The sequence below is a fragment of the Heterodontus francisci genome, chromosome X, assembly GCF_036365525.1.
Source record: "Heterodontus francisci isolate sHetFra1 chromosome X, sHetFra1.hap1, whole genome shotgun sequence".
NCBI lineage: Eukaryota > Metazoa > Chordata > Chondrichthyes > Heterodontiformes > Heterodontidae > Heterodontus > Heterodontus francisci.
In genome coordinates this window covers 10,352,939-10,378,197 of record NC_090421.1, presented here as the reverse complement: position 1 = coordinate 10,378,197, position 25,259 = coordinate 10,352,939, and the positions used below count along the sequence as shown (strand labels likewise).

The 25,259-nt window shown below is 43.0% G+C and overlaps 1 protein-coding gene across 1 annotated transcript in view; it reads left to right on the top strand.

The window, feature by feature from the left end:
• LOC137358652 (aryl hydrocarbon receptor-like) overlaps positions 1 to 24,017 on the top strand; it is an 89,279-nt gene extending 65,262 nt beyond the window's left edge. Inside the window, exons 10-11 of the mRNA XM_068024796.1 lie at positions 376 to 1,948; positions 8,539 to 24,017. Coding sequence (XP_067880897.1) covers positions 376 to 1,948; positions 8,539 to 8,622 — 1,657 coding nt within the window. The 3' untranslated portion in view covers positions 8,623 to 24,017. The remainder of the gene's footprint in view (positions 1 to 375; positions 1,949 to 8,538) is intronic.
• Positions 24,018 to 25,259: the final 1,242 nt, after the last annotated feature.

Sequence of the window (25,259 nt, the reverse complement as noted above, 5' to 3'; positions counted from 1 at the left end):
TTCTCTCTCCCCTCTCTCTCTCTCCCCTCTCTCTCTCTCCCCTCTCTCTCTCTCCCCTCTCTCTCTCTCCCCTCTCTCTCTCTCCCCTCTCTCTCTCTCCCCTCTCTCTCTCTCTCACTCTGACATTCAGCCCTGCTGTCTTGCTCCTGCTTGTCTCTTGCACTGTCAACCTACCTGCTTCCTCACTCTCCTTCCCACTCATTCTTCCAATTCATCTCTCTGCTCTTGTACACTTGCTCCTTTGCACATGCCCTCACTCTATTTCACACCTTTGAGATCTCACTTTCTGTATTCCATATCTATTCCTCCCACAGTAGCACTTGCATATATACACTCAATTAAGTCTCAATTGAAAAGTGCGTTTATATATTGAAGAATTCACTTATTTTTCCACAGAGATAAAGAAGGCATTGATCACTTCCAGAAACGCATGATGCCGTTCCCACTTCCCTTCTCAACAGGGGAGGCTGTCTTATATGATAACAGTTCCCCTATGCTTGGGCTCACCAATCCATTTCCATCTGAGACTGGTAATTCCAAAGTGGAACAGAATGGATATGTAGATCCCAACTCACTCCTTGGAGCCATGATGAGCCAAGACAAGGCAGTGTACATCAGGCACCCAGCAGTGGAGCCTAAGTACTCCCTCAGCCGATTTGGTGGAGCATTTGGCAGTGGACTGGGAGGAAATGCACCATGTCCTCAAAATGGAGAGAAAAATATAAAAGAGGAGGAAGCCAGCTGTAAGCAGGATGATGATCTGTTGTCCATATTGGATGACATCCTTCAAAGTGACAATGAAGAGGGCTTGGCTGGCATCCCTAATGTACTGGAAAGCTTGGGACCAGAGGACTTGGAGCTCATGCAATGGGTGGAGAGCACTTTGAGCATGGAGGCAGATTCAGAATGCCCTCTCAATGACATGCTCACAAATGACCAGGTTTTGTCTTATGTTCAGGAATCGCTGAATAAGAAAGAGATGGAAGGGCATAGTCCTCGCCAGTCAAACAGTTTGTGCCCACAGTTAGGCACAGGGGATCAGTTGGCTCAGTGTTCAGACATGTCACCGAGACGGGGCAAGAGGTCGACTCGGATACCATCGTTGCCCATGCAGCAGAATACGTCATCAATTCCTCAACAGTCATCCAAAGCAAATTACGCGACCCAAGGAGTAGTGCGACCTTGTAGCCTAGCACACGACATGCAACCACAGCAATGTCGGCAAGAACAAGAGCAGCAGGACTTGCTTCAGCAGCAATGTATGCAACAGCAGCAGCAGGACCTGTTTAAGCAGCAAAGAATGCAATGCTCCCATTCTATGCAGCAGCAGCATCAGCAGACCTCGAGTCCCATGCAGCAACAATATATGCAGCAGCAAGTCTTCTGGAAGCAACGAGCTGCAAGGCAGGGCCCTCAACTGCAGCAGTACTTCCATCAACCTAATGGGAAAGTGCCAGCGCAGTACTGCAACCAGTCATACCATTATACACAGCAGTCCTGTGATCCCTGTTCATCCTCAGGCAATGGACTAAACCCAGGCACCACAATGAGCCACAGTATCAGTGATGGATACATGAGAGCTCCACAGAGCTGTAGAGTTGAATCACAGCAAAACGTATCCCTCTTTAATCCCGCATCCAACACTCCAAATGTCCCTGCCTTTGTAGCTCCCTCTCAGCACAGCAGACTTGACTTTAGACAGCCAAGCATTGCACTAACAAGTCATCGACAAGAGACTTGGAATCAAACAGGCTGGTTGCCTGGAGCAAACCAACCAAATGGAACAGCATTTCCACTTTTGAGTTCTTCGGCACCTCATGTGGAAGGGGAAAGTACAAACCTTTCCGTGTTTCACTCAAAATCTACGGTCCCATTGTCCCATATGAATGAGTACTCACACTTGCATCCCGAAGAGCAAAATAGCTGGCGCACTGTGGATCTGTGCAAGGTAAGCCCAGGTTTTTTAATTTAAAAGCATGCGGTGATTGGCAAGCAACAAGGGGCTGGCAGAATGGAAAAAACAGTTCCCTTTCAGGAGCAGGTTTAAATTCAACTCCCGCTAGAGGGCATTGATCTGAAGATGGGCTTTTTGTGGGCTCAAGAACACTTTGAAATCTCATATCCTTTATTAGAATTTGGAGTTGCCTGAAACAGAGGTAGTTCTACAAGCACGAGGGCGAACATGACTTCTGCCAACCATGCTCCTGCTTCCCTCCACCCCACTCCCCTGCTAACTCTTCGGTCCCCATGGCTTTGTCTGGACCTAGCTCTGTTAAACCATTTTGAAGGATGGTGAATTCCACATTTTCCATCTGGCAGAATGAGGAGGAGATGGGAGGACGTCAACGTTCAGGGTGGTGGCAGCCAATCTTGTTTGGTCGCTGCTGTTATTTAAATGGTGGAACTTCAAGTCCCTCTGGCTTCCAGAAAACTGTTGCCTGAGTGGTTTCCCTGTGAGTCTTACGGAATAGAATTGGCACATTTATTTTAGGAGGCAGGAGGTCCTGTTTGCAAATGTAATGGGGGAATAAGTGCGGCAAAAGCAAAGGTCCAATCTCATTATGACAAACTTGCAGGGGGCATCACCGCAGTTAGTTTTCCCAAGTGTTCTTATTGAACTTTCACTTGAGCTTCAGGTGGGAATCGGGGAAAAGTTTTCAAGTGTGGCCAACTCCGCCATTGAAGTTACTCAGAGCAGATCCAAATTGAAGAGAAAGGGGAAATGAAATGGGAATGACAAGGATTTGATGTGGAGACATTGTACAAAAACATGTTATACATACACATGCAAAATAGTCAATTTGAACGTCAAGAATCCATTCGTTACTTCATAGCAATGGCTGATGAGTTTTGACATTTTTGATGTCCGTGTGAGACATGGGTAATTCAGGCAGCTATCTGTGAGAAAGAGAGTGAGAAAACTAGGTCACCACGGACATGCAGTTCCAGATGAAATGTGAGTTACAGAGCCAGCAACAGAGAATGAGAATTGAATCAGACATCAGTGGGGAAAATTGAAGAAAACGAAGGTAATGTGAGTGGATTCACCCAACTAATGTTATCACAGATTCCCTTCCTCAAAAATATTTGATTACGGAAGTGGTATATAAAGAATCCAGGTCAGTAACGAAACCCTTCAAGTACAATTTTCTGCTTCTAGTCTGCCAGCTGAATTCAGTGCAGCGTTAGCTGCAGAACTTACAGCTTTGACACATACTCTGATCAGTTTGAAGCCGCTGTTGCTTCCAGAAGTGGAATACTTTATTTTCCTGCGCCCATTGTCTGCATCGAGCATCCCAAGTCAGTCGTGGTGCTGCCAGCTGAAAAGAGACCCTCGACCCCAAGTTCAATAAGGTAGCTTAACTCCCAGTCTCGCTGCTGTACCTGTGTGATCATTCCGTTGCCCAGACCAGCCATCACAATGGTTTTTCTGAGCTTAAACTGGCGATTACTGTCGCATTTATGGCCAGGTTTACACTGTGGCCTCTGGCCTACTTAAGATCATTACACTCTGCACCCTCACAGTCTGAACTGGATTTAAACTCAGGATGTGAAAGGACAAAACTTAAGCATTCACATTCTGATTCTACAGTATTCAAATATACGTGCAACGGGCTCATTCAGTTCTTCTGAGATTATGTTCAGAATGAATAGATACAGCACAATACAGTGAGGGGAATTCCCCACCTCGCACCCTCTCGACCAACAGAAACCAGGCAGGTGGCAGTTAAATTGGAGCGGGGGTCTTAACCACTTCCCTTCCTGACTGTCATTTTAGATAGGCAATGAGGACACCTGCCTGAAGCCAGCAACGTCCTCCATTAAATAAGTACATCCGGCTTCGATGATGTTATTTGAGGCCTACTGTAACATTAACTTGAGGCCTGAGCAGGGGAAGCCGTGGTGGCTGTCAGGAAGTGAATCCGGGGCCAGAAGAGACCCAGAAAGGTGAACTTTAAAAAAAAATCCATTTTCTCCTGGGACCAGTAAGAGAACCAGCGCTTCTCTGGGCCCCACAAAGAAACCCTGGACTTCTCCTGTCCTGTTCCTTCCCTTCGTGTTGCCAGCTCACCAGAATTGTTGTGAAGTCACCAGGAATTAATGATTAATGTTCTGGATACTACTGCAAGCAACCCAGGGGAAAAATCAAAGTGGCATTTAAAAAAAAAAAGTGCTTTTTATTCATTTTATTTGAACACTTGTGTATTATAGAAGATATCGGAGGTAGGGAAGAAAGGCTGTTTGGGTGGAGCTGTTGGAGGTGGGAGGTCATGTGATGAAACATTCAGGAATATGTCCCGGTGCACAAATCACTAAACACCAGTGCACAGGTACAACAGGCTAATGGATTGTTGGTCTTTATCACAGGAGGGCTGGGATACAAAGGGGTGGGAAGTGATACTTCAGTTATACAGGCTATGGTTTACACTCCATCTGGAGAACTGTGTTCAGAAGTATTTTCTGGGTACTGCACCTCAAGAAAGATTTATTGGCCTCGGGCAGGGGGTGCAGCACATATTTGCCAGACTGATACCAGGCCTTAAAAGGCTTAAATTACGAAGGTTGATTGCATAAACTTGCTTTATATTCCCTTGAGTTTAGAAGGTTGAGGGGGTCTTAAGGTCTTTAAAATGATTAAGAGATTTGATAGGAGTTAGCTATGGAGAAACTAATTCTGCTGGAGCAATTCAGAACAAGACCGTGCAATCTTAAAATTGGACCTAGGCCATTAAGGGGTGAAATTAGGAAGCACTTTTTCAGATAAAGGGTAGTGGAGATGTGGCATTCTCTCTCTCAAAGGCTGTGGATGCTCAGACCAACTGACGTTTTCATGTCTGAGATTGATAGTTTTTATTGGGTAGGGCTATTGAGGGATATGGATCAAAGGCGGGTAAATAGAGTTAAGATACAAACCAGCCATGATCTGATTAAATGATGGAACAGGCTCGAGGGGCTGAATGACCTCCACCTGTTCCTATGAAACTAATTTCCAATATCTTGAAATATCAACCCTGTTGGGTACTGAAGTCTATATTGTAACATAAAATGGTGGAAGTTTATAAGGTACATTAATAAACTGGCCTTTTGAGCACAAGCTTCAAGAAAGCATTGTCTGCGTAGAGCTTAGAGCATGTGGAATCCATGTTATGAAGCAGAAAATTGCTTTGCAGCTTAGCATTGAGTTCAGCTTAGACACAATACAGTGGACTCAGGGTTATATCTTGTCAACGGAACGTTTGCTTTGTGTTTTAGTCAAGATAAGGCAGACCAGCTGTCCATACAAGTTGGCATCATGTGTGATGTTAGTGAAAAACCTTATTCCTATGCAATTCCTTTTCCATGAAGATGGCATTTCAGACAATGAGCTAGACCTTGTGTACCCATTGTTTGTAGGATTTTAACTTGAGTTGCGTGTCCGAGGTGGGCACTGTGGCTGAGGGGGATCATAGCGTCCCTGAAAATACATCAATATGCATTTAGGAGGAAGATAGATAAGTACATGAGGGGAAAAGGAATAGAAGGTTATGTTGATGGAGTGAGATGAAGTAAGGTGGGAGGAGGCTCGTGTGGGCATAGACACTGGCACAGACTAGTTGCGCCGAATGGCCTGTTTCTGTGCTGTAATTTCTAAGTTTATTTTTAAATGGGTTCATGGCATCTTTCAAACAGCAGACAAAGGAGTTTCTATACCAAGTTTCAGCTTGGTTCATTTGGCAACACTCTCTCCTCTTGAGGCAAAAAGATCATGGGTTCAAGTCCCACTCTACAGACTTGAGCACAAAATTTCAACTGACATTCAGTTTGGTACTGAGGGAGTGCTGCAGTGTTGGACGTGCTGGACTAGACAATAAACCAAAATCCCTGTCTGCTTATTCTGGTGAGGAATGCCAAAAACAGATAAACTGGGCATTCACCTCATTGCTGTTTGTTAGGTTTTACTGTGTGCAAGGTGGCGGCCATGTTTTCTTACATAACCGAAGCACTGACCCTCATAGCAACCCAGTTGCATGTGAAGAGCTTTGAGACATTTCTGAGAGATGTGGTAAGGTACAATGAAGTCTTTTTTTATTCACCACAATGCTGAGGAGCTACTTGTGTTTTACCTCACAGACTTGAGAGTGCAGAAACCCCGGCCTTAATATCTCAACTCCTGTGGGAACTTGTTCTGTGCTCTTGCAGAACAATTTGCTATTACACCCGGACAAATCCGGAGATGTGAGTTCACATCCCACCACGACAACTGGGGAATTCAAATAAATACATTGTCAATTAAATAAAATCTGGAATAAAAAGCTGTTATCAGTCATGGTTACCATGAAATGACTGGATTGTTGTAAAAAGAAAACATTTGGTTCACGAATGTCCTTTAGGGAAGGAAATCTGCCATTCTTACCCGGTCTGGTCTACATGTGACTCCATACCCACAACAATGTGGTTGACTCTTAACCACCCTCTGAAATGGCCTAGCAAGCCACTCCGTTGTATTCAAGAAGGCAGCTCACCACCACCTCCAGGGCAATTAGGGATGGGCAATAAATGCTGACATAGCCAGTGATGCCGACATCACGTGAATGAATGGAAGAAAAAAGATATCCAATTGCTGATTTTAATTGGGGGAAAAGACTTTGCAATCAGATAAAAATGAGCAAAGCATGACTGGGCGCTTTACAGCTTTGCCCATATTGGTTCTGTGTGCTTCATCAAGTAATTGCATAGTCTTTTTTTAAAGGAAACATACAGAAAGGGTGCTGTTGAGGATCACACATGTAGAACGGCCAGTTGACTGGGGCACCAGACAGCAACTGACGTGTGGAATCAGAGATCAATGCCTTCAGGAGAGGAGGGGGAGGAAATTAATGAGGTGGAGGTGGAAAAATATAGCGCGGGCGACTCCTGAGTTTGCCATGGGCACTCTGCAAATGACAGATCATTTTGCTGATCCATGCCTGAGGGGGAATTCATTTAGTTCCCTGATACACAGCAGCTGAAATTGCAGCGCAGGTACAAAGTGGCCTGTACGTATGAGCCTACAGTTTACAAAACCTTGGACACCCCACACCCACCCCAAAGCTGTTATCTGAGGAAAAAAGTGACAGGTTCCTGACATTCATTTGTGCCTGTATTACAATCACCTTTCTGCCAGCGGACACTGAGACAGTTCTAACTGAGTAACTGTGGGAGCAGTTTTGCTAAGCTTTTGCTTCTATAACTGTTATTTGAGTAAGTTCTTTTGGGCCTCCTTATCTCGAGAGACAATGGATACGCGCCTGGAGGTGGTCAGTGGTTTGTGAAGCAGCGCCTGGAGTGGCTATAAAGGCCAATTCTGGAGTGACAGGCTCTTCCACAGGTGCTGCAGAGAAATTTGTTTGTTGGGGCTGTTGCACAGTTGGCTCTCCCCTTGCGCCTCTGTCTTTTTTCCTGCCAACTACTAAGTCTCTTCGACTCGCCACAATTTAGCCCTGTCTTTATGGCTGCCCGCCAGCTCTGGCGAATGCTGGCAACTGACTCCCACGACTTGTGATCAATGTCACACGATTTCATGTCGCGTTTGCAGACGTCTTTATAACGGAGACATGGACGGTCGGTGGGTCTGATACCAGTGGCGAGCTCGCTGTACAATGTGTCTTTGGGGATCCTGCCATCTTCCATGCGGCTCACATGGCCAAGCCATCTCAAGCGCCGCTGACTCAGTAGTGTGTATAAGCTGGGGATGTTGGCCGCTTCAAGGACTTCTGTGTTGGAGATATAGTCCTGCCACCTGATGCCAAGTATTCTCCGAAGGCAGCGAAGATGGAATGAATTGAGACGTCGCTCTTGGCTGGCATACGTTGTCATTTGAGTAAGTAGATTAATATAATTCTAGTGAATACGTATACATATATTCTTTCATATATGAGTTGAAAGTATAGCTACATATTGGTACAAAATGGAGTATTTGACTGAGGCATTGTGGGACAGATTAGTTAGTTCACAGTTGGAGCTTGGTACAGCATGGCACAGATACCAAAAGGGGGCCCCTCTTATCAGTGCAACTGCAGACTGCGCGAAACCCTCAGGAATGCAGGCCCAATTAAAAGTGACAGTTGGAAGACTCAAGGATAATTGATGGGGCCTGAGATCATCAATTGGTGATCAGGGGCTTGCATGAGCTGATCACGTTGCCACATGATGCCTAATCAGTAATCTAATTGGTACTATGTGTAATGTATGTAATCAATAACCGTTCTGATTGGATTATGTCCAGCCGGGATGGGCTGAGTAACTGTATATCCGTTGTGGATTTTCCTTTGTCCGGTGGAGTAGCACTGGACCGCCTTTAGTGAAGGTGAGCCCCCCCATGATATCATGCAGTAAAGTGTTTATTCTCAAAATCTGAGTCCGGAGAATTTGTTCAACAATTTGGCATAATCTGGATTTCTCCAACAGTAACCTTCCAAAGGGTTGGGTGGGGGTGGGGGAGGGGAGGAGGTTGAGGACCAGGGTAGAGCAGTGACTCCGATAACGTCTGTCTTTCCAATTTTCTTTGCCCTTTTGTAGATGAAAGAAGATCCCAATGGCATTCTAGGCTTTCACCCCACGATGAATGGTACCCCCATCTTTGGAAATGGCTCCACACAGTAATGGACCATCAGGCTTCCAGTGAAACGATCTGACACTGGCTTTGCTTCAGGCAGCTAACGAAGACTCGTCTGGAAAATCTGAACCTTATCTGGGAGGTGGCGTTTGGCTTTTTACTTCAGAGGATTTTCTTAAATGGAGGCCTAAATTAGCCAAAGTGAATACTGTGAAGAGTCCTCAACTTCTTTGATGGCCTACTGTGACAGGATGTCGCTGGACGTTGGAGATAAGCATAGCAATACAACATGACTGAAGGCAGATTTATCGTTCCACCCTTAAAGGAAGATTGTAATCAAGTTTTTGTTTTAGTGGATGGCATTCTGGAGGACAGCCTTTAAGTAAGAAACCCGTCTCTTGAATACTTCTGGTCAGTTTATCTACTGGTTTAATACACAGAAAGGTAAGATGCATCTTGTGACTTGCAGGCACTGCTTGGAAAGCACAAGGATTGCTTTGTATGAAGGGCAGAACAAAACCAATCGTTCTGGGCCAAGATTTCAAAGCAACTTCATGTTGGAGGTGGTTTTAAGAGTTCTTCAGCATTGCAAAGTCGTTGAGAATGCCTGCCTTTTTATTTGCAGTTGTCAAACTTTAAAGAATTGTGTGTTGAGGATCTGAACTGTAATCGGCCATTGTGACTGTGAGAATGGTGTAGTGCAATGAAAGGCCTGTAGGTGGGGCTCTCACAAAGAAAGCACAACTCTGTTGGAAACAAAAATGCACTGCATTGAAAAGGAAAATTCTGATCCACTGTGTTAAAGTAATACCAGCTTGCACATTGACTCTTTTCTGAGTTTGAAGTAAATTGTTCCACCAGTTTTGGAAGGATTTTCAAAGGGGCCCATTAACACATGTAGTGCGCACTTCAGTGAAAGCTGACAACAATGCATGTGCATTGTGTGGAAATATCCTTGCTATGGCTGCACTGCAACTTATATAGCACAAAGGAATCCCGCACAAAGCCAGGTGCGAGTGAGCTGCCAACTTTTACCAGAGTGTGCACTCCACTACTTTATGAACAATGACTGACCGGAAAAGATTCACTGGCCCATTTAGCCTGTCCCACAGAACTGCAGTTCCTTGTCCAAAATATACACTTCCCACCCCACTCAAGAACACATGATCTCCTGGGAGGAGTGACAAACCAATTAAAAACCCAGGCCAATTAGGAGGGAAAAAATCTAGAAAATTCCTCTCTGACTCCCTTAGATCGTAAAGAGTCCAGGAGACCACTCTGGCCCTAATTTAATCTTTCACAGCACTTACCTTTTTATACAAGGATCGTCGCCCCAGCCAGAAACAGATCCTACTCTCTTGTAAAAGTGAAAACAATGCAGTCAGATCCAGGGTATTTAGAACATACGCTAAAAATGACATTATGCATGAAGGGGTATTGATAAATTGGATCTGGTTAAAGTCCAAATTAATACATTTTAAAGAGATATTTTTCACTTGTAATTCATAAAATATAATTAGATTAATGAATTTTGGAGCTATAGAGAGACAGGGAGTAAGGGGCAGAGTTTGGAGTGAAAGGGGAAGAGAGATCTGAATTACCACAAAACCTCACCATACCAGTGATTAATCCTTTGATTTGTTGTTTATTGCTGAACTGGATCCAAACAGCTAAAGAGGCTATTGATGGCTAGTGATTGATTGAGTTGAAGGCATTATGCTTGAAAACAGTTTTGAATGTGAAAAAAATGACAAAAATATTGTTTTGAGAATCCTTTTAAAGCTGTGATACTTGGGGTCTTTTTCCATACATTTCATTATTTTGCCATTTTCCAAAATGTCTCCTGCCATGTATGATCTGCTAAGCAGTAGCAGTGCAAATATTCACACTCTGTTGTGTTTTGTTCCAAACATGGTCCCTTGAAAATGATTTTGAGACATTTCGAACTGGACACTGAATGGAGATACAGAGAGACTCTTCATTCACAATCCTTTCTGAATAAATTGAGCTGCTTTGACCTTGCTGCATTTTGACACAAGGAAAAACTCTCTTTTGTTAACCTCAAAGTGGACCCTTTGTCCAGTCTTGTACCAAGACTTAGCTTTTATACTCCAATATTGTGGTTTGCATCTAGATATTTCCGATTCAGTGCAAAATTAGATAAATAAAGAGGTTCTGATCATAAATTATTGACTAATAATATTTGACAATCTGTTTCTCTTAACTGCATAATGCTGCTCCCATGAAAAATGATACATTTTCTTGTTAACTTACAATTTCCCCCCAGCCATTTCTAAAAGTTCCATGTTTTCTTCCTTTTCCCTCTCTACACACTAGTCTCTGGGAGGGCAAGCAGCAGTGAACTTTCTCTCAGGCCTGTTGAGAAGGCGGTTCATTAACTGGTCACCAGAAGGTACCTGGGTCAGCTTTGACTTGGCCTTCCATTCCCCTCTCTGCTCATCAGGGAAGCCTGGCCTGGATTCAAGCTGACTTTCTTGCCTGAGATTGGGGAGTGAGCAGTGTGAAACTATGTTTACTTGCTGAAGGCTCAGCTTATGGCTGGAAGGAGGAGATCAAGTGAGGACCTTCTTATCTTGTGCCTTTGATGCACAGTACACTGGGTCATCAATGGAGAATTTTAGACTTAGGTTTTGTACCCTTCTACAATAATAGAATGAAACACCTTTCACAGGTATCAGTCTGAGTACATTTACAGTCTTGACTATGGACTCGTGACATAATGAAACTTCTGTTACCATGAAATGTGACAACTGAGAGTCCACATTCTGCAAGGTCTTTGCCTGAATTAATAACCTTGTCTCTTGGCAGGGGAAACCACTTGAGTATCAGCGCCAATAAGAATTAGTTCCTGTTAAGAGCAATTTAACTTTTCTCTCCAATTGGTTGTCATTTTGTCCTAATAAGGTGAATTGTCTTTGCTGTTGACAGTGTTCTGAGCTGTCCCATTCTTTACAGAGGGATAAAATAGGGTCTTTAAGTGAAGGGAAATCTTTCCTTAGGCTTGCGGAATGAAATTGTAGGTTCATTTGTTATGGCACTGTGTCCATCACATTGGAAATCTTTAACAACTTGTACTTTGCACTGCAGTCCCTGGAGACGTTGGAAGACACAGAAAGCTGATTGGTACTAAGCCTAGTTAAGATAGTCCTTTTAATCTACATAATCTACATCTTTTATCTACATGTCAACACCATCTGAAGTTGTTGAGTTCTATAATTTTACGCACTTCATTGATGGCGGCACCAAGTGTTCCATCTGATTGGAATGAACAAATCCGATATTTTGAAAAGACAGTAATAAAATGGTTCAACACCCGTCTTAAAGATTGACGCCCTTCCGATTCAGTTGTTAAATAGACTGCCTAATGCGGAATGGAGCCAGGCTCAGTCTGTGCCATGTGAGCTGATCTCACTCGGGCTGATAATAGGGGGCTAAATTTGCCTCTGCCTCTTGGCCAGAAAACAAGAAAGTAGATCAGGTTGCTGCTCCCAATCGTCCCTGCTGGAAAGTGTGCATCTGTGGCTGTCAGGCGTGGACAGGATTGGTCCCGACTGTGATGCCACCATGGGTGAATACCCCACTGGTACTTATTATCTTGACTCGGGCGTGAAGAATGGCCAATTGGGCAAGGTAGCAGAGGACAGCCAGCACCTGTGGGACAGTACCCAGCATCCGCAGGAGAATGGAGGGAATGAATTCTGTTAAACGTGGATTTACCTGTATAATAAAATATTAATCTTGTGCTACTCAGAATACAGCTTCTTTCAATGGATTCATTTTAGCTGGCGCACAATATTTTGATGACTACAGGGTGCAGCTTATATGAACAGTTTTTGCATTTCCAAGTGGCTGGTGTGGCAAAACACAGGTGGCTTTTTCAAATGCAACATATCTTGAAAAGTTCTTTGCATAACTGATCGCAAAAACGAGCGCGAGAACGGGATAGGTGAAAATATTTGGATGGTGATTTTTTTTTTCGTATCAACTGTGAATAATTGCCAAATGAAAAAACTTTGTGAAAAAGAATGAAAGTCATTAATTGAAATGCTTATCCAGGATTGCTGTCCGTGAGAAGACTTTGCAAGACCTGCTGATCACTGACACCATTGTTCTCCATGTCATCTCCTCTAGTTTAATTGCATCACCATTGACAGCTATGTCTTCAGCGGCCTGGGCCTTAAGCTCTGGAATTCCCTCCCTAAACCTCTCTTCCTCTGCACCTCATTTTCTTCCTTCAAGACACTCCTTAAAACCTAACTCTATTAACAAGCCGTCGGCCATTTGCCTTAATATCTCCTTGTGTGGCTCAGTGCCAAATTTTGCTTGTTAAGGCTCCTGTAAAACACCTTGGGATGTTTTTATTACATTAAAGTTGCTATCGAAATATAAGTTGTTGTTTTATCTTCATCTGTAGACTTCAGTTCTGCTTTTCATAATCCACTGGACCCAGCAGATAGTTTAATTGTTGCCCATGCATCAACAATCCACTAGCAATATGCCCGTCTTAAGCTGGCAGTAGAAGTAAATGGATGCCCACCTTTGGTTATCTAATTTCCAAAACCAACTGTAGAATTTATTGAAAGGAACCATCAACAGGAATATCTTAAGGATAGAAACAACTCTTTCACATGGAGTCCATGATGATAAAAATAACATACGTGCTATGAAATGTGCCAGGCCATGTCTGCTGGTGATTGTCGATCCACACTTGCATACATTTCTTGTTCATCCAACCATTTCTCTGGTAAATTAGGAATACAACTGAAGGCGGCTTTTCTCCCTGTGTGATTGCCCGCTGGGAAATCACCACTGGTTCCAGCTTTAAAGCAATGTGGAAACGAAACAATTCCAACGTAATGCAAGTTTTCTCCAATGCTTCTCATTCCTTTCAATGATGCAATGCTGCTGCCATGATTTTCATGAACGTTCCTGATGTAAGGATCACAGGTATCAACCTGGTCAGTCATCAGGTAACTGTTGACCAACAGTTATCTGACTTCTCGTACATCAGTTCATCTCGAGGGCTTGTAGCATCTCCAAAATTCAGCTCTTTTGTCACGGTCTGTATCTGCTGCCGAATCGTAACGGTGCAGCCCCTTTAAATCTCCTCGACTTGGCTACTTGCGGTGACCATGACCAGGAGCATTCTTCCCTTATTGGCTGCTTACCCAGCTGCACTTTTGTAACTCAAGAATTTCAAGTACTGAATAATTGCCAAAATACATATTTTGAAAAAAATAATTAAACGCTGTTCAGAAGCAGTACTTCCCAAAGGGAAAACAGCACAGAAAGACAAAGGAGAAACGCAAGTTAAAACCAGATTCAGTGCTGGTGTCTGGCGTTTTGCAGAGTCACATTTTCTTCTGTCGCTCATGCCTCGTTGAAGTAATGCAGCAAAGCGTCGCAGCAACGCAAAGCCGCAAAAACAAAAAATGATTATTGTACAAAGCCTTCCTCCACCAGCAGATGACCCTGCACCAAGTCTCTCTGAGCCAGGTGCCGATGTCGCCCACTGTGCAACCTCCACCAGTAACCGCCGCGTTTGGGTGCCAAAATTCAACCAATAGCAGAATTGAAGAGACCCGAGGAATCACGGGACAGCTATGTGGGAGGGGAGGATATTTTGTTGGGGGACGATGAGAAAACAGCTTCAAGATGGTGTCGACTGCGGTGAGACTGTACACAATCCAGAGGAGCAGGTGAAGACCTTGCCACGTTCTTAAATAAAACCAACGAGCTAACAAAATCAAACAAAAAATGCCCCCTTTTTTTAAAGAGGATACAACTAATAGGAAACTGCACCGTAAAACTAAGGAAGCTTATAAAATTAAGTAATGCTATTATCGATGTCAATTATGCCCTTCAGTCGCTCGCAGTGCCCACCAGTCGCGGATGGTATACAGTGGACACCACATGCTCTTTCTCCAGGACCAGCCAGGCACAGACAAGATCGCAGAAGAGAGGCAGGCAGCCAGAGTGGCAATCCCCACATGTACTTGGAGTATTTTCCAGCTTTGAATCCCCAGTTGTGTGTTTCTCTTTTAGTACAGTGTACAGAGTCGTTTTGTTTCAAATCAGTTAGCCTTTCGATATAATGTTTGTCTGCTTTTTAACTACCACAATAGTTCCCTCGCCCCCCAATATTGATACTAGGCACTCTCATAATATCCATCTGATTCTGTGGTGTACTAGAGGAGTTTTTGACTATTATAGTCCAGCATTAGTGACGAGAAAAAAGCTTGAGTGAAAAATGATCTTCTTTACGGGTTACAGAACTCTGTGTCTGTATTTGTAATGAGGTCAATCACTCTTTTTCAAAACTTTTTCCCGTAAATCCATATTAATCGCAGAACTGTCAAAGGCCAGAAAGTCTAGTAATGATGGGATTTTGAAATGCTACCCACTTAAGAGAAACAGGCATATAGTAGTGAAATTGTGATGAACTGAGTAGTAATGTGACACCTGTACAATTCTATGCAATGATAATGTAAGATTTTATGTTTGAGTTTTTTAATGTAGGGAATATAAGATTATTCATTGTTGCTGTCCTTTTGGACTATTGCTTTTGTTAAGAATGGGTTAATATCTGATTATGGCTGCTCAATGCAGCGGCTATATATTTGCTATACTGACACCGCCCCCACACCACAATTCAATATAGTTATGTACAAAAATTCTGATTTTTTTTTGAACATAGAAAACAAAGCGTATTCTATGTCACCTGGAAATTGCTGAGCGATGTCATCACGCAAAATCTTCACCTGTTCCTGTTGCATTCCTCCGCTCTGCTATTTTCCTGGAGGCTTTAACACATGTAAGCTACGTGAGTTAACTCCCGGTAAAATACAAAGAGAGGGAAATTTTAAGAGGAAGGCCTTAAGGCGTTTGTGTGATGGCATCCTTCACTTTAATTTGCAGGCTTATATGCTTAAAATTCCTGTCTCTGTCTTAATTAACTGTTCCATATGTGATCGCTATTTATTGTGCAAAGGATAATACATAGCAGACAATACTAGGGCAAAAGGTCTGCCTAATCATCATAGTTGCCTCGTCACTCAAACTCCCCTGAGCTTCAGCAACTTTCACTTGGGCTGTCATTACCCTGTAACATTTTAACCTGGGAGCAGTAAACCCCTTTTTAAAATTCAAAAGGTACCATCAGCCAATTGGATTTTTGATTCCAACTGTTGGATTGGGTATACAATTCTAAACCTTCCAGTCAGTTCACCAGAGTTGACCAAGTTGCTGCAGAAAGAGATGGAGTCCTGTTGGAACAAAAATGTTTCATCATTGGGGGAATAGCGAAGGACAGCTCCCCGTCACGCTGTCATCCAGCCCTGTATCTGAACAGCATTGAGCGCAGTGCTGAAATCATCTCTGCCCTTGGTGGAAGGACCATTGCATCTTTTAAGGGAAGAGAGGATAAACATTTGAAGCAAAAGGAAGCTACAGGGCTTTGGGGAAAGTGCGGGGCAGTGGGATTAGTTTTGGACTGCTCTAGCAAAGAGCCAGCACAGAAACGATAGGCTGAATGGCCTTTATCTATGCTGTAGACCTCAATGGTTCGATGATATGGCCAACAAAGGGAAAAGCAAAATTAATACTTTTTAAAGAGTAATTATAAGTCATGGTTGCTTCCGGCATATGAAAGCCTGGTTTTATCACCAGTGAGATCAAAGGTGAACTATGTTGACTGACTGACTGTGTATTGTCCATTTTTGCAAATGGTTTACTTTTACAATAATAAAAGTTTAACTGCTTTTTCTAAATGTTTCTGGGGGTCTGTGTCCTATTTATTTCCCAGAGCAAGTGTCAAGAAAGTCTTGAGAGAGGTCAGTGGACTGTAATTTCTTCTAAATAACATTCTAATTTTGTGGCAGGTGTTTTTATTCCACTGCCACACACCATTTCCTTGCTGGGACAGCAGGCAAGTTGCTCCGTCCTGGCCGTCTGCTGTTTCATGGTACAATACATTGGTGTTGGTATGTTGATTGTGCCACTGGAGGGAGTAACACTTGACATTCATTAAATACAGCAAACAGAGACAAATCTATCCATCTGCATATTATGGGTATAATAAAAGCAAAATACTGCGGATGCTGGAAATACTTAGCAGTTCTGTCAGCATCTGTGGAGAGAGAAACAGAGTTAACATTTCAGGTTTCATGAGAACTGGCAAAGGTTAGAAATGTAATAGGCTTTGAGCAAGTGAAAAGGGGGAGGGGAGAAGAAGAACAAAAGGGAAGGCGTGAGATAGGGCAGAGGCAGGAGAGTTAAATGAAAAAGATGTCATGAAACAAAGGCAAAGGGTGTGCTAATAATTGTGTTAAAGGACAAAGCATTAGTCCAGAGAGAGTGTTGATGGTAGAATAATGAACAGCTCTGTCCAAAATCAAAATCTTAAAAACAAGATTAAGACAGGCCTATGGTCTTCCGATTAGGCACTCTACAGCCTTCTGGACTCAACATTGAGTTTAACACTTTCAGAGCCTGACTGCCTTTCTTAATTTAATTTTTTTTTTTAACATGGGCCTGTCTTAAACTCGTTTTTCAGGTTTTTGCTTTTGGACAGAGCTTTTCATTATTCTGCATATTATGGATTTGATACCTAGACTTTTAACTCTAGGTTAATGATTTACCTCTGACTCGCAGTGGTGCAAAGGTGCACTATGATATGAGCCCTCTTGCATTAATATTTCAGTTTTATCTACTTTGTTGACTTCTCAATTGTAAATTGGCTCAAGAGCTCTTATTTTCTACTGAACAGACTCCCACACAAAGCAACTCAAAATCCAACATCGAACATAGTATCAATTCAGGAAATACCAGATTGAAAAAGAGAGCACTGCAAAAATATTTTAGAAAAGGTTTCTTCTGCAAAGTGAGGTTTTTTTAAATCCGCTTAAATTTGGTTAACTTTTTTTTCTTCATGAGAGGGGTGACGCGTCCCCTTTGGTGCAGATGAAAAACTCATCAGTGTTGTAGGGAAGAACTGCAGCAGGGCGCAAAAGGATTCCAAAACAGCCAAAGGAATTCGAGTATCCAGTGACACACGCCTTCCCACCTTTCTGCAGATCCAAGTATTTTTAAAACCTGTTTCCCTCTCAAAATTAGGCATAAAGGTGTGAATGGAGACCACCTTGATAGATTCAACATTGCCATTGTTTTGTCCTGCGCAACCTTTAGACAAGGTCCACAATCAAACAGTGACATGTAACTTATTCCTGGTGCACTGACCGTGGGTTAAATGACGAACTATTGTAATTTCTTTTTAACACACTCATGATGTGTGACTTTATTCAGTGCACTATCTTGAAGGACAGGTATTTTACAACTTGTGTACAACTGAGAAGCCATTCACAATGCACTTGCAAGAATGTATATCATCCATTAAGTGTCCTAATAGGCACGTAAAACGCTATAAATAATGCTCACTGTGTCAATCAGGTCTGGACTGCGCAAATTCCCCTGGAGGGACCAATTGATTCCAAAAAACCTGCTCATCTCATAAGGCGCTACAAGTCGCTGTTAATCATGTGAGGGAGTGTTAAATGGTCCTGTATGATCTTGAAGGGCGACATGCTAATAAATAAGAGGAACCAGCTTGGCAATTGGGCAGGAGTTAAACATACGATCTACAACCCACCATGTTTGGAGGAATGTGCAGGAAAAGGTGCATAGTTTGAAGAACAGTGTCAAGGTAAGGAATGGACATCGCTGTCAATTACATCAAATTATGGATACATTTACCAGTTACCTGAGTTGGAAGGTCGTCAGTTCAAGCCCTGTTGTTAGAGATTTAAGCTCATAATCTAGGCTGACAACTCAGTGCAGGACTGAAGAAGCACTGCACAGTCAAGTATGACATCTTTCCAATATTCATGTTGATGCAAAAAATCACATAGCGTGATTCAGCTGGGAGGCTATACGGGCAAGGCCTAGGGCAAGCTGTCGTTTATGGAGATGACCATGTTTATGGCTTATACAATGATAATTACATACGTCAACTGCGGGCCGTGATTTTCATTTCCATCATTTTCAAAGTAGTATTTCCACTGCACTGTGAAATATAATTCAACAGAACATGGTTCTGTCACTGCAGCAGCAATCGAGCAGAATTTGCTGTCAAAATAGCTTATGGTGCTTTTTTTATGCGCAAATGGTACAGACTTCAGGCGAGGAGCAGATGCGCGGTTAAACGTGGGTATCCAAAAGTTGCGCCGAGTCCAAATTGCACTGCTCCACCATTAGCTTCACGAAAACGGTATCTCGCTGTCGGCCTCACCATTGAAATGCATTGAGCGGCATGAAGTTGCTGTATTTGCGCAATTGATAGGCACTAAACCCACCACAGATATGTAGGGCTAATAATTAGTAGCATAAGTTCCCTTTTTAACAATAACATTGTTAATTACGGCCAATCAGCCTCTGGCATCAAAAATTAACTTCAGGTTGTGAATTGTTTTAGAAGTTTTTAAAAATGTCAAGTTTTAAATTTAATTTTTTTCTTACTTTCCCTTTCCCCCCTCATTCAATCTTTCTTTCCCTCTCTTTATTTCTCTTTCTGTGCCTCATTTGACATTGAATTTATCCACTCTAATTTACGTTTCATTCTCAGTCTTTCTGCTGTCTGTTTCCCAATCCTTCAATCTCATTGATTGTGGAGATACCCTGTTGGTTGGCCTGTTTACTCCGGTGCCAGATTGCCCTGTTTCCCTCACTGCACTGTTATTCGCTCGCACTTTCAGCAATGTTGTGGGCAAAACTTTTGTTTTGCATGGGCAAGTCAAACTAACTAGAATAACATACCCACCACATCCAACGGCATTACCATTGCTGAATCCCCCACCATCAACATCCTGGGGGTTACCATTGACCAGAAACTTAACTGCAGCAGCCACATACATATTGTGGCTATAAGAGCAGGTCAGAGGATAGGAATTCTGTGGCGAGTAGCTCACCATCTGACTCCCTGAAGCCTGTCCACCATCAACAAGGCACAAGTCAGGAGTGTGATGGAATACACTCCACTTGCCTGGATGGGTGCAGCTCCAACAACCCTCAAGAAGCTCAACACCATCCAGGACAAAGCAGCCCGCTTGATCGGCATCCCATCCACCACCTTCAACATTCCCTCCCTCCACCACCGACGCACAGTGGCAGCAGTATGTACCATCTGCAAGATGCATTGCAGCAACCTGCCAAAGTTCCTTCGACAGCACCTTCCAAACCCATGATCTCCACCAACTAGAAGGACAAGGGCACCAGGCACATGGGAACACCACCACCTGCATGTTCCCCTCCAAGCCACAGACCATCCTGACTTGGAACTATATCGCCATTCCTTCACTGTCACTGGGTCAAAATCCTGGAACTCCCTTCCTAACAGCACTGTGGGTGTACTTACACCACATGGACTGCAGCGATTCAAGAAGGCGGCTCCACACCACCTTCTCAAGGGCAATTAGGGGTGGGCAATAAATGCTGGCCTAGCCAGCGACGCCCACATCCCATGTATGAATAAAAAAAAAAGGCAGATGCCATTAGATGCCCTGCTACTACAAAATCTAGCCCATATACTCCACAGGATGCAAATGACTCTGATAAGGCAAAACAGGGTGAGTCACTGATCGTAGATAAGGCACTTGCAGAGGTGGTGGGTGAAGAGTGTTGCTGTATGCCACCTTCTTATTCCGACTTCATGGGGGCACCAATGAAACAGAATTACTCACGAGCTTGATTTGGTGAACAAGTCACTTTCCTAATTGTACAAGATGAAGCACGCTGGTCTGCATAAGGATAGGCGGAGGCTTCTACCACCCAATTTCGTAATGTTATGCAGCAACTATCCTCTGCTTGCAGCCTGCCAATGAACAGCATAGACCCATCAGTGGCTTTGGCAAGGGACACTTTAGGTATCCAGCTGGCTGGCACAATTGGAGCATCTCTAAGGAATGCTTCCACTAGGAATGATCCAGATATGTTGAGGTTCACACTCTGAGATAGATTAAAGGTCAGTTTAGAGCACGAGGGAGAGATTCAGAGACCCTGTCTGTCTGTGCTTACATAGATCAGTGCCTGCTGTCCAGACTCAGTCTCCCAACAGGAGCATGTAGGCAGAAACAAAGGAACAGAAAGGTGGTTCTCAATTTGCTGCTAGTCTGTCCTGGAAATGAAGCATTAGCTTGCATAACTCATTGCTGATGGTGGTATACATCTGTACATTGATGGAGCAGTCGCCATTTCTGTTGGTTAAAAAGACACTTCATGAAAGTGCACAACTGGCAATGTGAATTAGTTCAATGTACTCGGGGAATGCATCTCCTCTGTATCTCGCCACGTGAGGCAGCTTAGACAAGGAAATTTGGCAAGTGGGGCAGATCAGATGTGTAGTCTTTTGCTTTGCAGTACTGCTTCACACCTACTGTGCCACCAGGTCACAGCACAAGAAATGTCTAGTCTAATCTTGTAATGTGTTTCTATGTCTGCTTCATAGAAGCTTGTCAATTGATATCCGAGAATATTCGATGGAATTATCCAAACATTGTGATGCCATCAGGTTGGACACCATTAAAGTAACCTGCACATTGCACCTAAGCACATGTAAGTTATTCTAATGGACAATATCGACACACAATGAACTCTGGGACCATGGGTGGTTCTGGAATGCAGCAGTTGTATCACAGAGTTGTTTGAAGGATTGACTGTAATAGGCTTGGGCTTTTGGTACTGTGGAATCAATCTTTTTTTGTATTCTTTCATGAGATGTGGGTGTCACTGGCAAGGCCAGCATTTGTTGCCCATCCCTAATTTCCCTTAACAACTGAGAGGTTTGCTAGGCCATTTCAGAGGGCAGTTGAGATTCAACCACATTGCTGTGGGTCTGGAGTCATATGTAAGCCAGACCAGGTAAGGACGGCAGATTTCCTTCCCTAAAGGACATTAGTGAACCCAATGGGTTTTTATGACAATCGATAGTTTCATGGCACCATTACACAACAACACAAGAATTAGGAGCAGGAGTTAATAACCCTTGACTCCCTTGCAGATCAAATATCTATCTAACTCAGCCTTGAATATATTCAATGACCCAGCCTCCACTACTCTCTGGGGAAGAGAATTTCACAGACTAACAACCCTCAGAGAAAAAAATTCTCCTCATCTCAGTCTTAAACGGGAGACCCCTCATTTTTAAATTGTGTCCCCTAGTTCTAGACTCTTCCACAAGGGGAAACATCCTCTCAGTATCCACCCTGTCAAATCCCCTCAGGATCTTATATGTTTGAATAAAATCACTTCTCATTCTTCTAAACTCCAATGGCCCAACCTGCTCAATCTTTCTTCATAAGATAAACCCTTCATCCCCGGAATCAGACAAGTGAACCTTCTCTGAACTGCTTCTAATGCAATTATATACTACTGAGACTAGCTTTCAGTTCCAGATTTTTAATTAATTAATAGACTTTAATTGAATTTAAATTCCACCGACTGCCTTGGTGCGATTTGAACCCATGTCCCTAGGGCATTAGCCTGTGCCTCTGGATTACTAGTTCAGTGACATTCCCACTATGCAACCATCTCCCCTATGCTATGGGATGGATTCCATGGCATGGGGGGTGGGGGGGGGATGCAAAAGACAACTGTAAATGTGCAAGCACGTGTACACACAATAGCTTGAAATCCATGGTTTGCAACAATATCTTCTGGTCTTTGGAACTTTCATGGTGGTTGGGTCTGGGTCATGCAGATGTCATCCACAGCTTACCAGTAAAAGGAATTGATCTACTCCTAGGAAATGATTTGGCAGGATCAAAAGTATCAGTTTCTTCTGTGGTTACAGAGGAACCATATGAAATTAAGGAAACGGAGCAATTACAGGAACAAGTTCTGGGAATATTTCCTGCGTGTGTAGTTATCCGAGCAATGGCTAAACAGGATCCATAGTCGGAGGTAAAAGGGCACCACAAATAGATAATCAGGCATCTGAAACCTGATTTGGGGATTTAGATAATCCAAATGAGATGTTTAACTGATCGTCTATCATTGCAGCACAGCAAGCTGATCCAGAGATCTACCAAATAGCACAGACAGCTCTGTCAGAAGCTGGGGTTAAAGGAGTTCCGGAAGGCTGTTATATGGCAAACGGGGTTTTGAGGAGGAAATGGAGACCACCTCATAGACTTGCCGACGAAGACTGGACAGTTGTTGAACAGATAGTGGTACTACCTAAATATCGACCAGAATTATTAAGGTTAGCACACGACATTCCTTTTGCAGGATATAGGGGAATTCGGAAGATCAAATCACACATAAGCAAACATTATTACTGGCCAGGTCTTACAAAGGATGTGAGACAATTTTGTAGGACATGCCACACCTCTCAAACAGTGGGAAAACTGCAACCTACCATAAAACCAGGGGATGAGGTATTAGTGTTGTTATGTCACAGGGAGAACCAGTGAAAGCACGGTTCAGTGGCCCATATAGAGTGATCAGAAGAGTGGGTAAGGTAGATTACCTGATTGACACCCTGATCGGCAGATGAAGAAATGCGTGAAAAAAAAATGTTAGTGTTTTTTCAATTTGTATTTTTTTTTTACCCATTGTGATGAAACGCATTTCAGGAATGGCATTTCATTCCGCTAGCGGCAGAGGTGTCATGGTTCTGTAGTTTTTTTTTTGCAATATGTGGTTTGCCTTTAAGGCTTGCAAGGGATCAGTATTGGTTTAAGAACCAGAAATGCCTCAGGAATTATAGGAAGATGCATTTTCGTTGCCTTAGAAACAGCCATTTGGATAATGCGATTCAAAGGGTGCATTCTCATTACCATAGAAACAGCCACTGGGATTGAGTCTTATGCGATACATTTGTTACAATTCAGTTTTGAACTGGCTTTGAGTTGAAGACGGTTTGTTCTAACTGAACACACAGACACAGGACACAGCTGTGATGACAGCACCTGGAAAAAATGCTCTCAACCATTTAAACTAAAGGAAGAGGATTTTAGTCTGTTTATTATTATCTCTTAAAATTCTTTTAAAAAAAAAAAGTCAAGCCAAAACACAGATCTCTGGTAATTTAAATTGAAGAAAGAAGTTAGACTGACAATCTTTTATTCCTCAAAAATTCTAAAGTCAGATTGATTCCATTGAAAGTGTTTGCAAGTTGTTAATTGTTGAAATTCGCTGGAGAAGGAAAGCATCACCTACTGAAGTTAGTCTATGGACTGTTCTACTGTGGAAGAACCTTTTTTCCTGAATCGGGCGACTGTGAGGACATCGAGCAACATCCTGTGAGGGCTTCAAGCAACATTGGACTGTAAATTTGCAAGGACTCTAATTTTTTCTATTTTAAATGTTTATATCTTCATAGTGTTTAAGAATTTAGTTCTTCTAATTAAAGAGTTAATTTATTGATTTAAAGAAGCCTGGTTTGGTTAGCCTCATTTGGGTGTTAATAGATGGTACAATTTGGTTGGGTCTTTCTTTAATTTGGAAAGTTTTAAATGATATGTTAGCCGATCTGTGGAGTGACGGGATTGCATTAACAGTGTGTTGGTCCCACCACAATCAATCGTATATTTTGATTGGGGGCTTTGACGAGCGGTCTGTCATAACACAGGCTAGCAAAGAACAAGCACACTGGTGGACTGTATGGGTAGGCTGAACTCTTGGGTGACCAGAACAATGTTGTCTTGATGCCAGTGAAAACCACCTCATTAGCAGATCACTCGGCCTCCAGAAGCAGCAGTCTTGTCTCATTTACTTCACAACACTGCTGCTGGCAGCAACACCAGAAGGTAAATGGAGTAAGAGGTATCTGCCATCATCACAAACTAGGCATATCTCACACTAAGCAACATTCCAGTGGCTGTAAGTTTAGTCTGGAGTATCTCTTTAAACATACTATGCAATCCCTAAAATAGCGCAATTTTGTTTACCACTGCAACTTAGTGCTGGACGTGCACCTCTGTCTACAACAGTGTGTGTGTTGATGTTTCCTTAACATTATGACTGCCTCCACCACATTGACTGTCAACATATCTCTTACACAAAAACAAGAAATGCTGGATTCACTCAGCAGGTCTGGCAGCATCTGTGGAAAGAGAAGCAGAGTTAACGTTTCGGGTCAGTGACCCTTCTTCGGAACTGACAAATATTAGAAAAGTCACAGATTATAAACAAGTGAGGTGGGGGTTGGGCAAGAGATAACAAAGGAGAAGGTGCAGATTGGACCAGGCCACATAGCTGACCAAAAGGTCACGGAGCAAAGGCAAACAATATGTTAATGGTGTGTTGAAAGACAAAGCATTAGTACAGATTAGGTGTGAATATACTGAATATTGAACAGCAGCAAGTGCAAACCTGAAGAAAAACAACCTGAAAAAAAACAGTGGGTAAGCAAACTGAACAAACTAAGATGAAATGAAATAAATGCAAAACAAATTGTAAAAAATGTAAAAAGGAATGTAAAAAAAAAAGGAAGAAAAAATAACTAAAAATGAAAGTAAAGTGGGGGGCTGTCATGCTCTGAAATTATTGAACTCAATGTTCAGTCCGGCAGGCTGTAGTGTGCCTAATCGGTAGATGAGATGCTGTTCCTCGAGCTTGCGTTGATGTTCACTGGAACACTGCAGCAATCCCAGGACAGAGATGTGAGCAT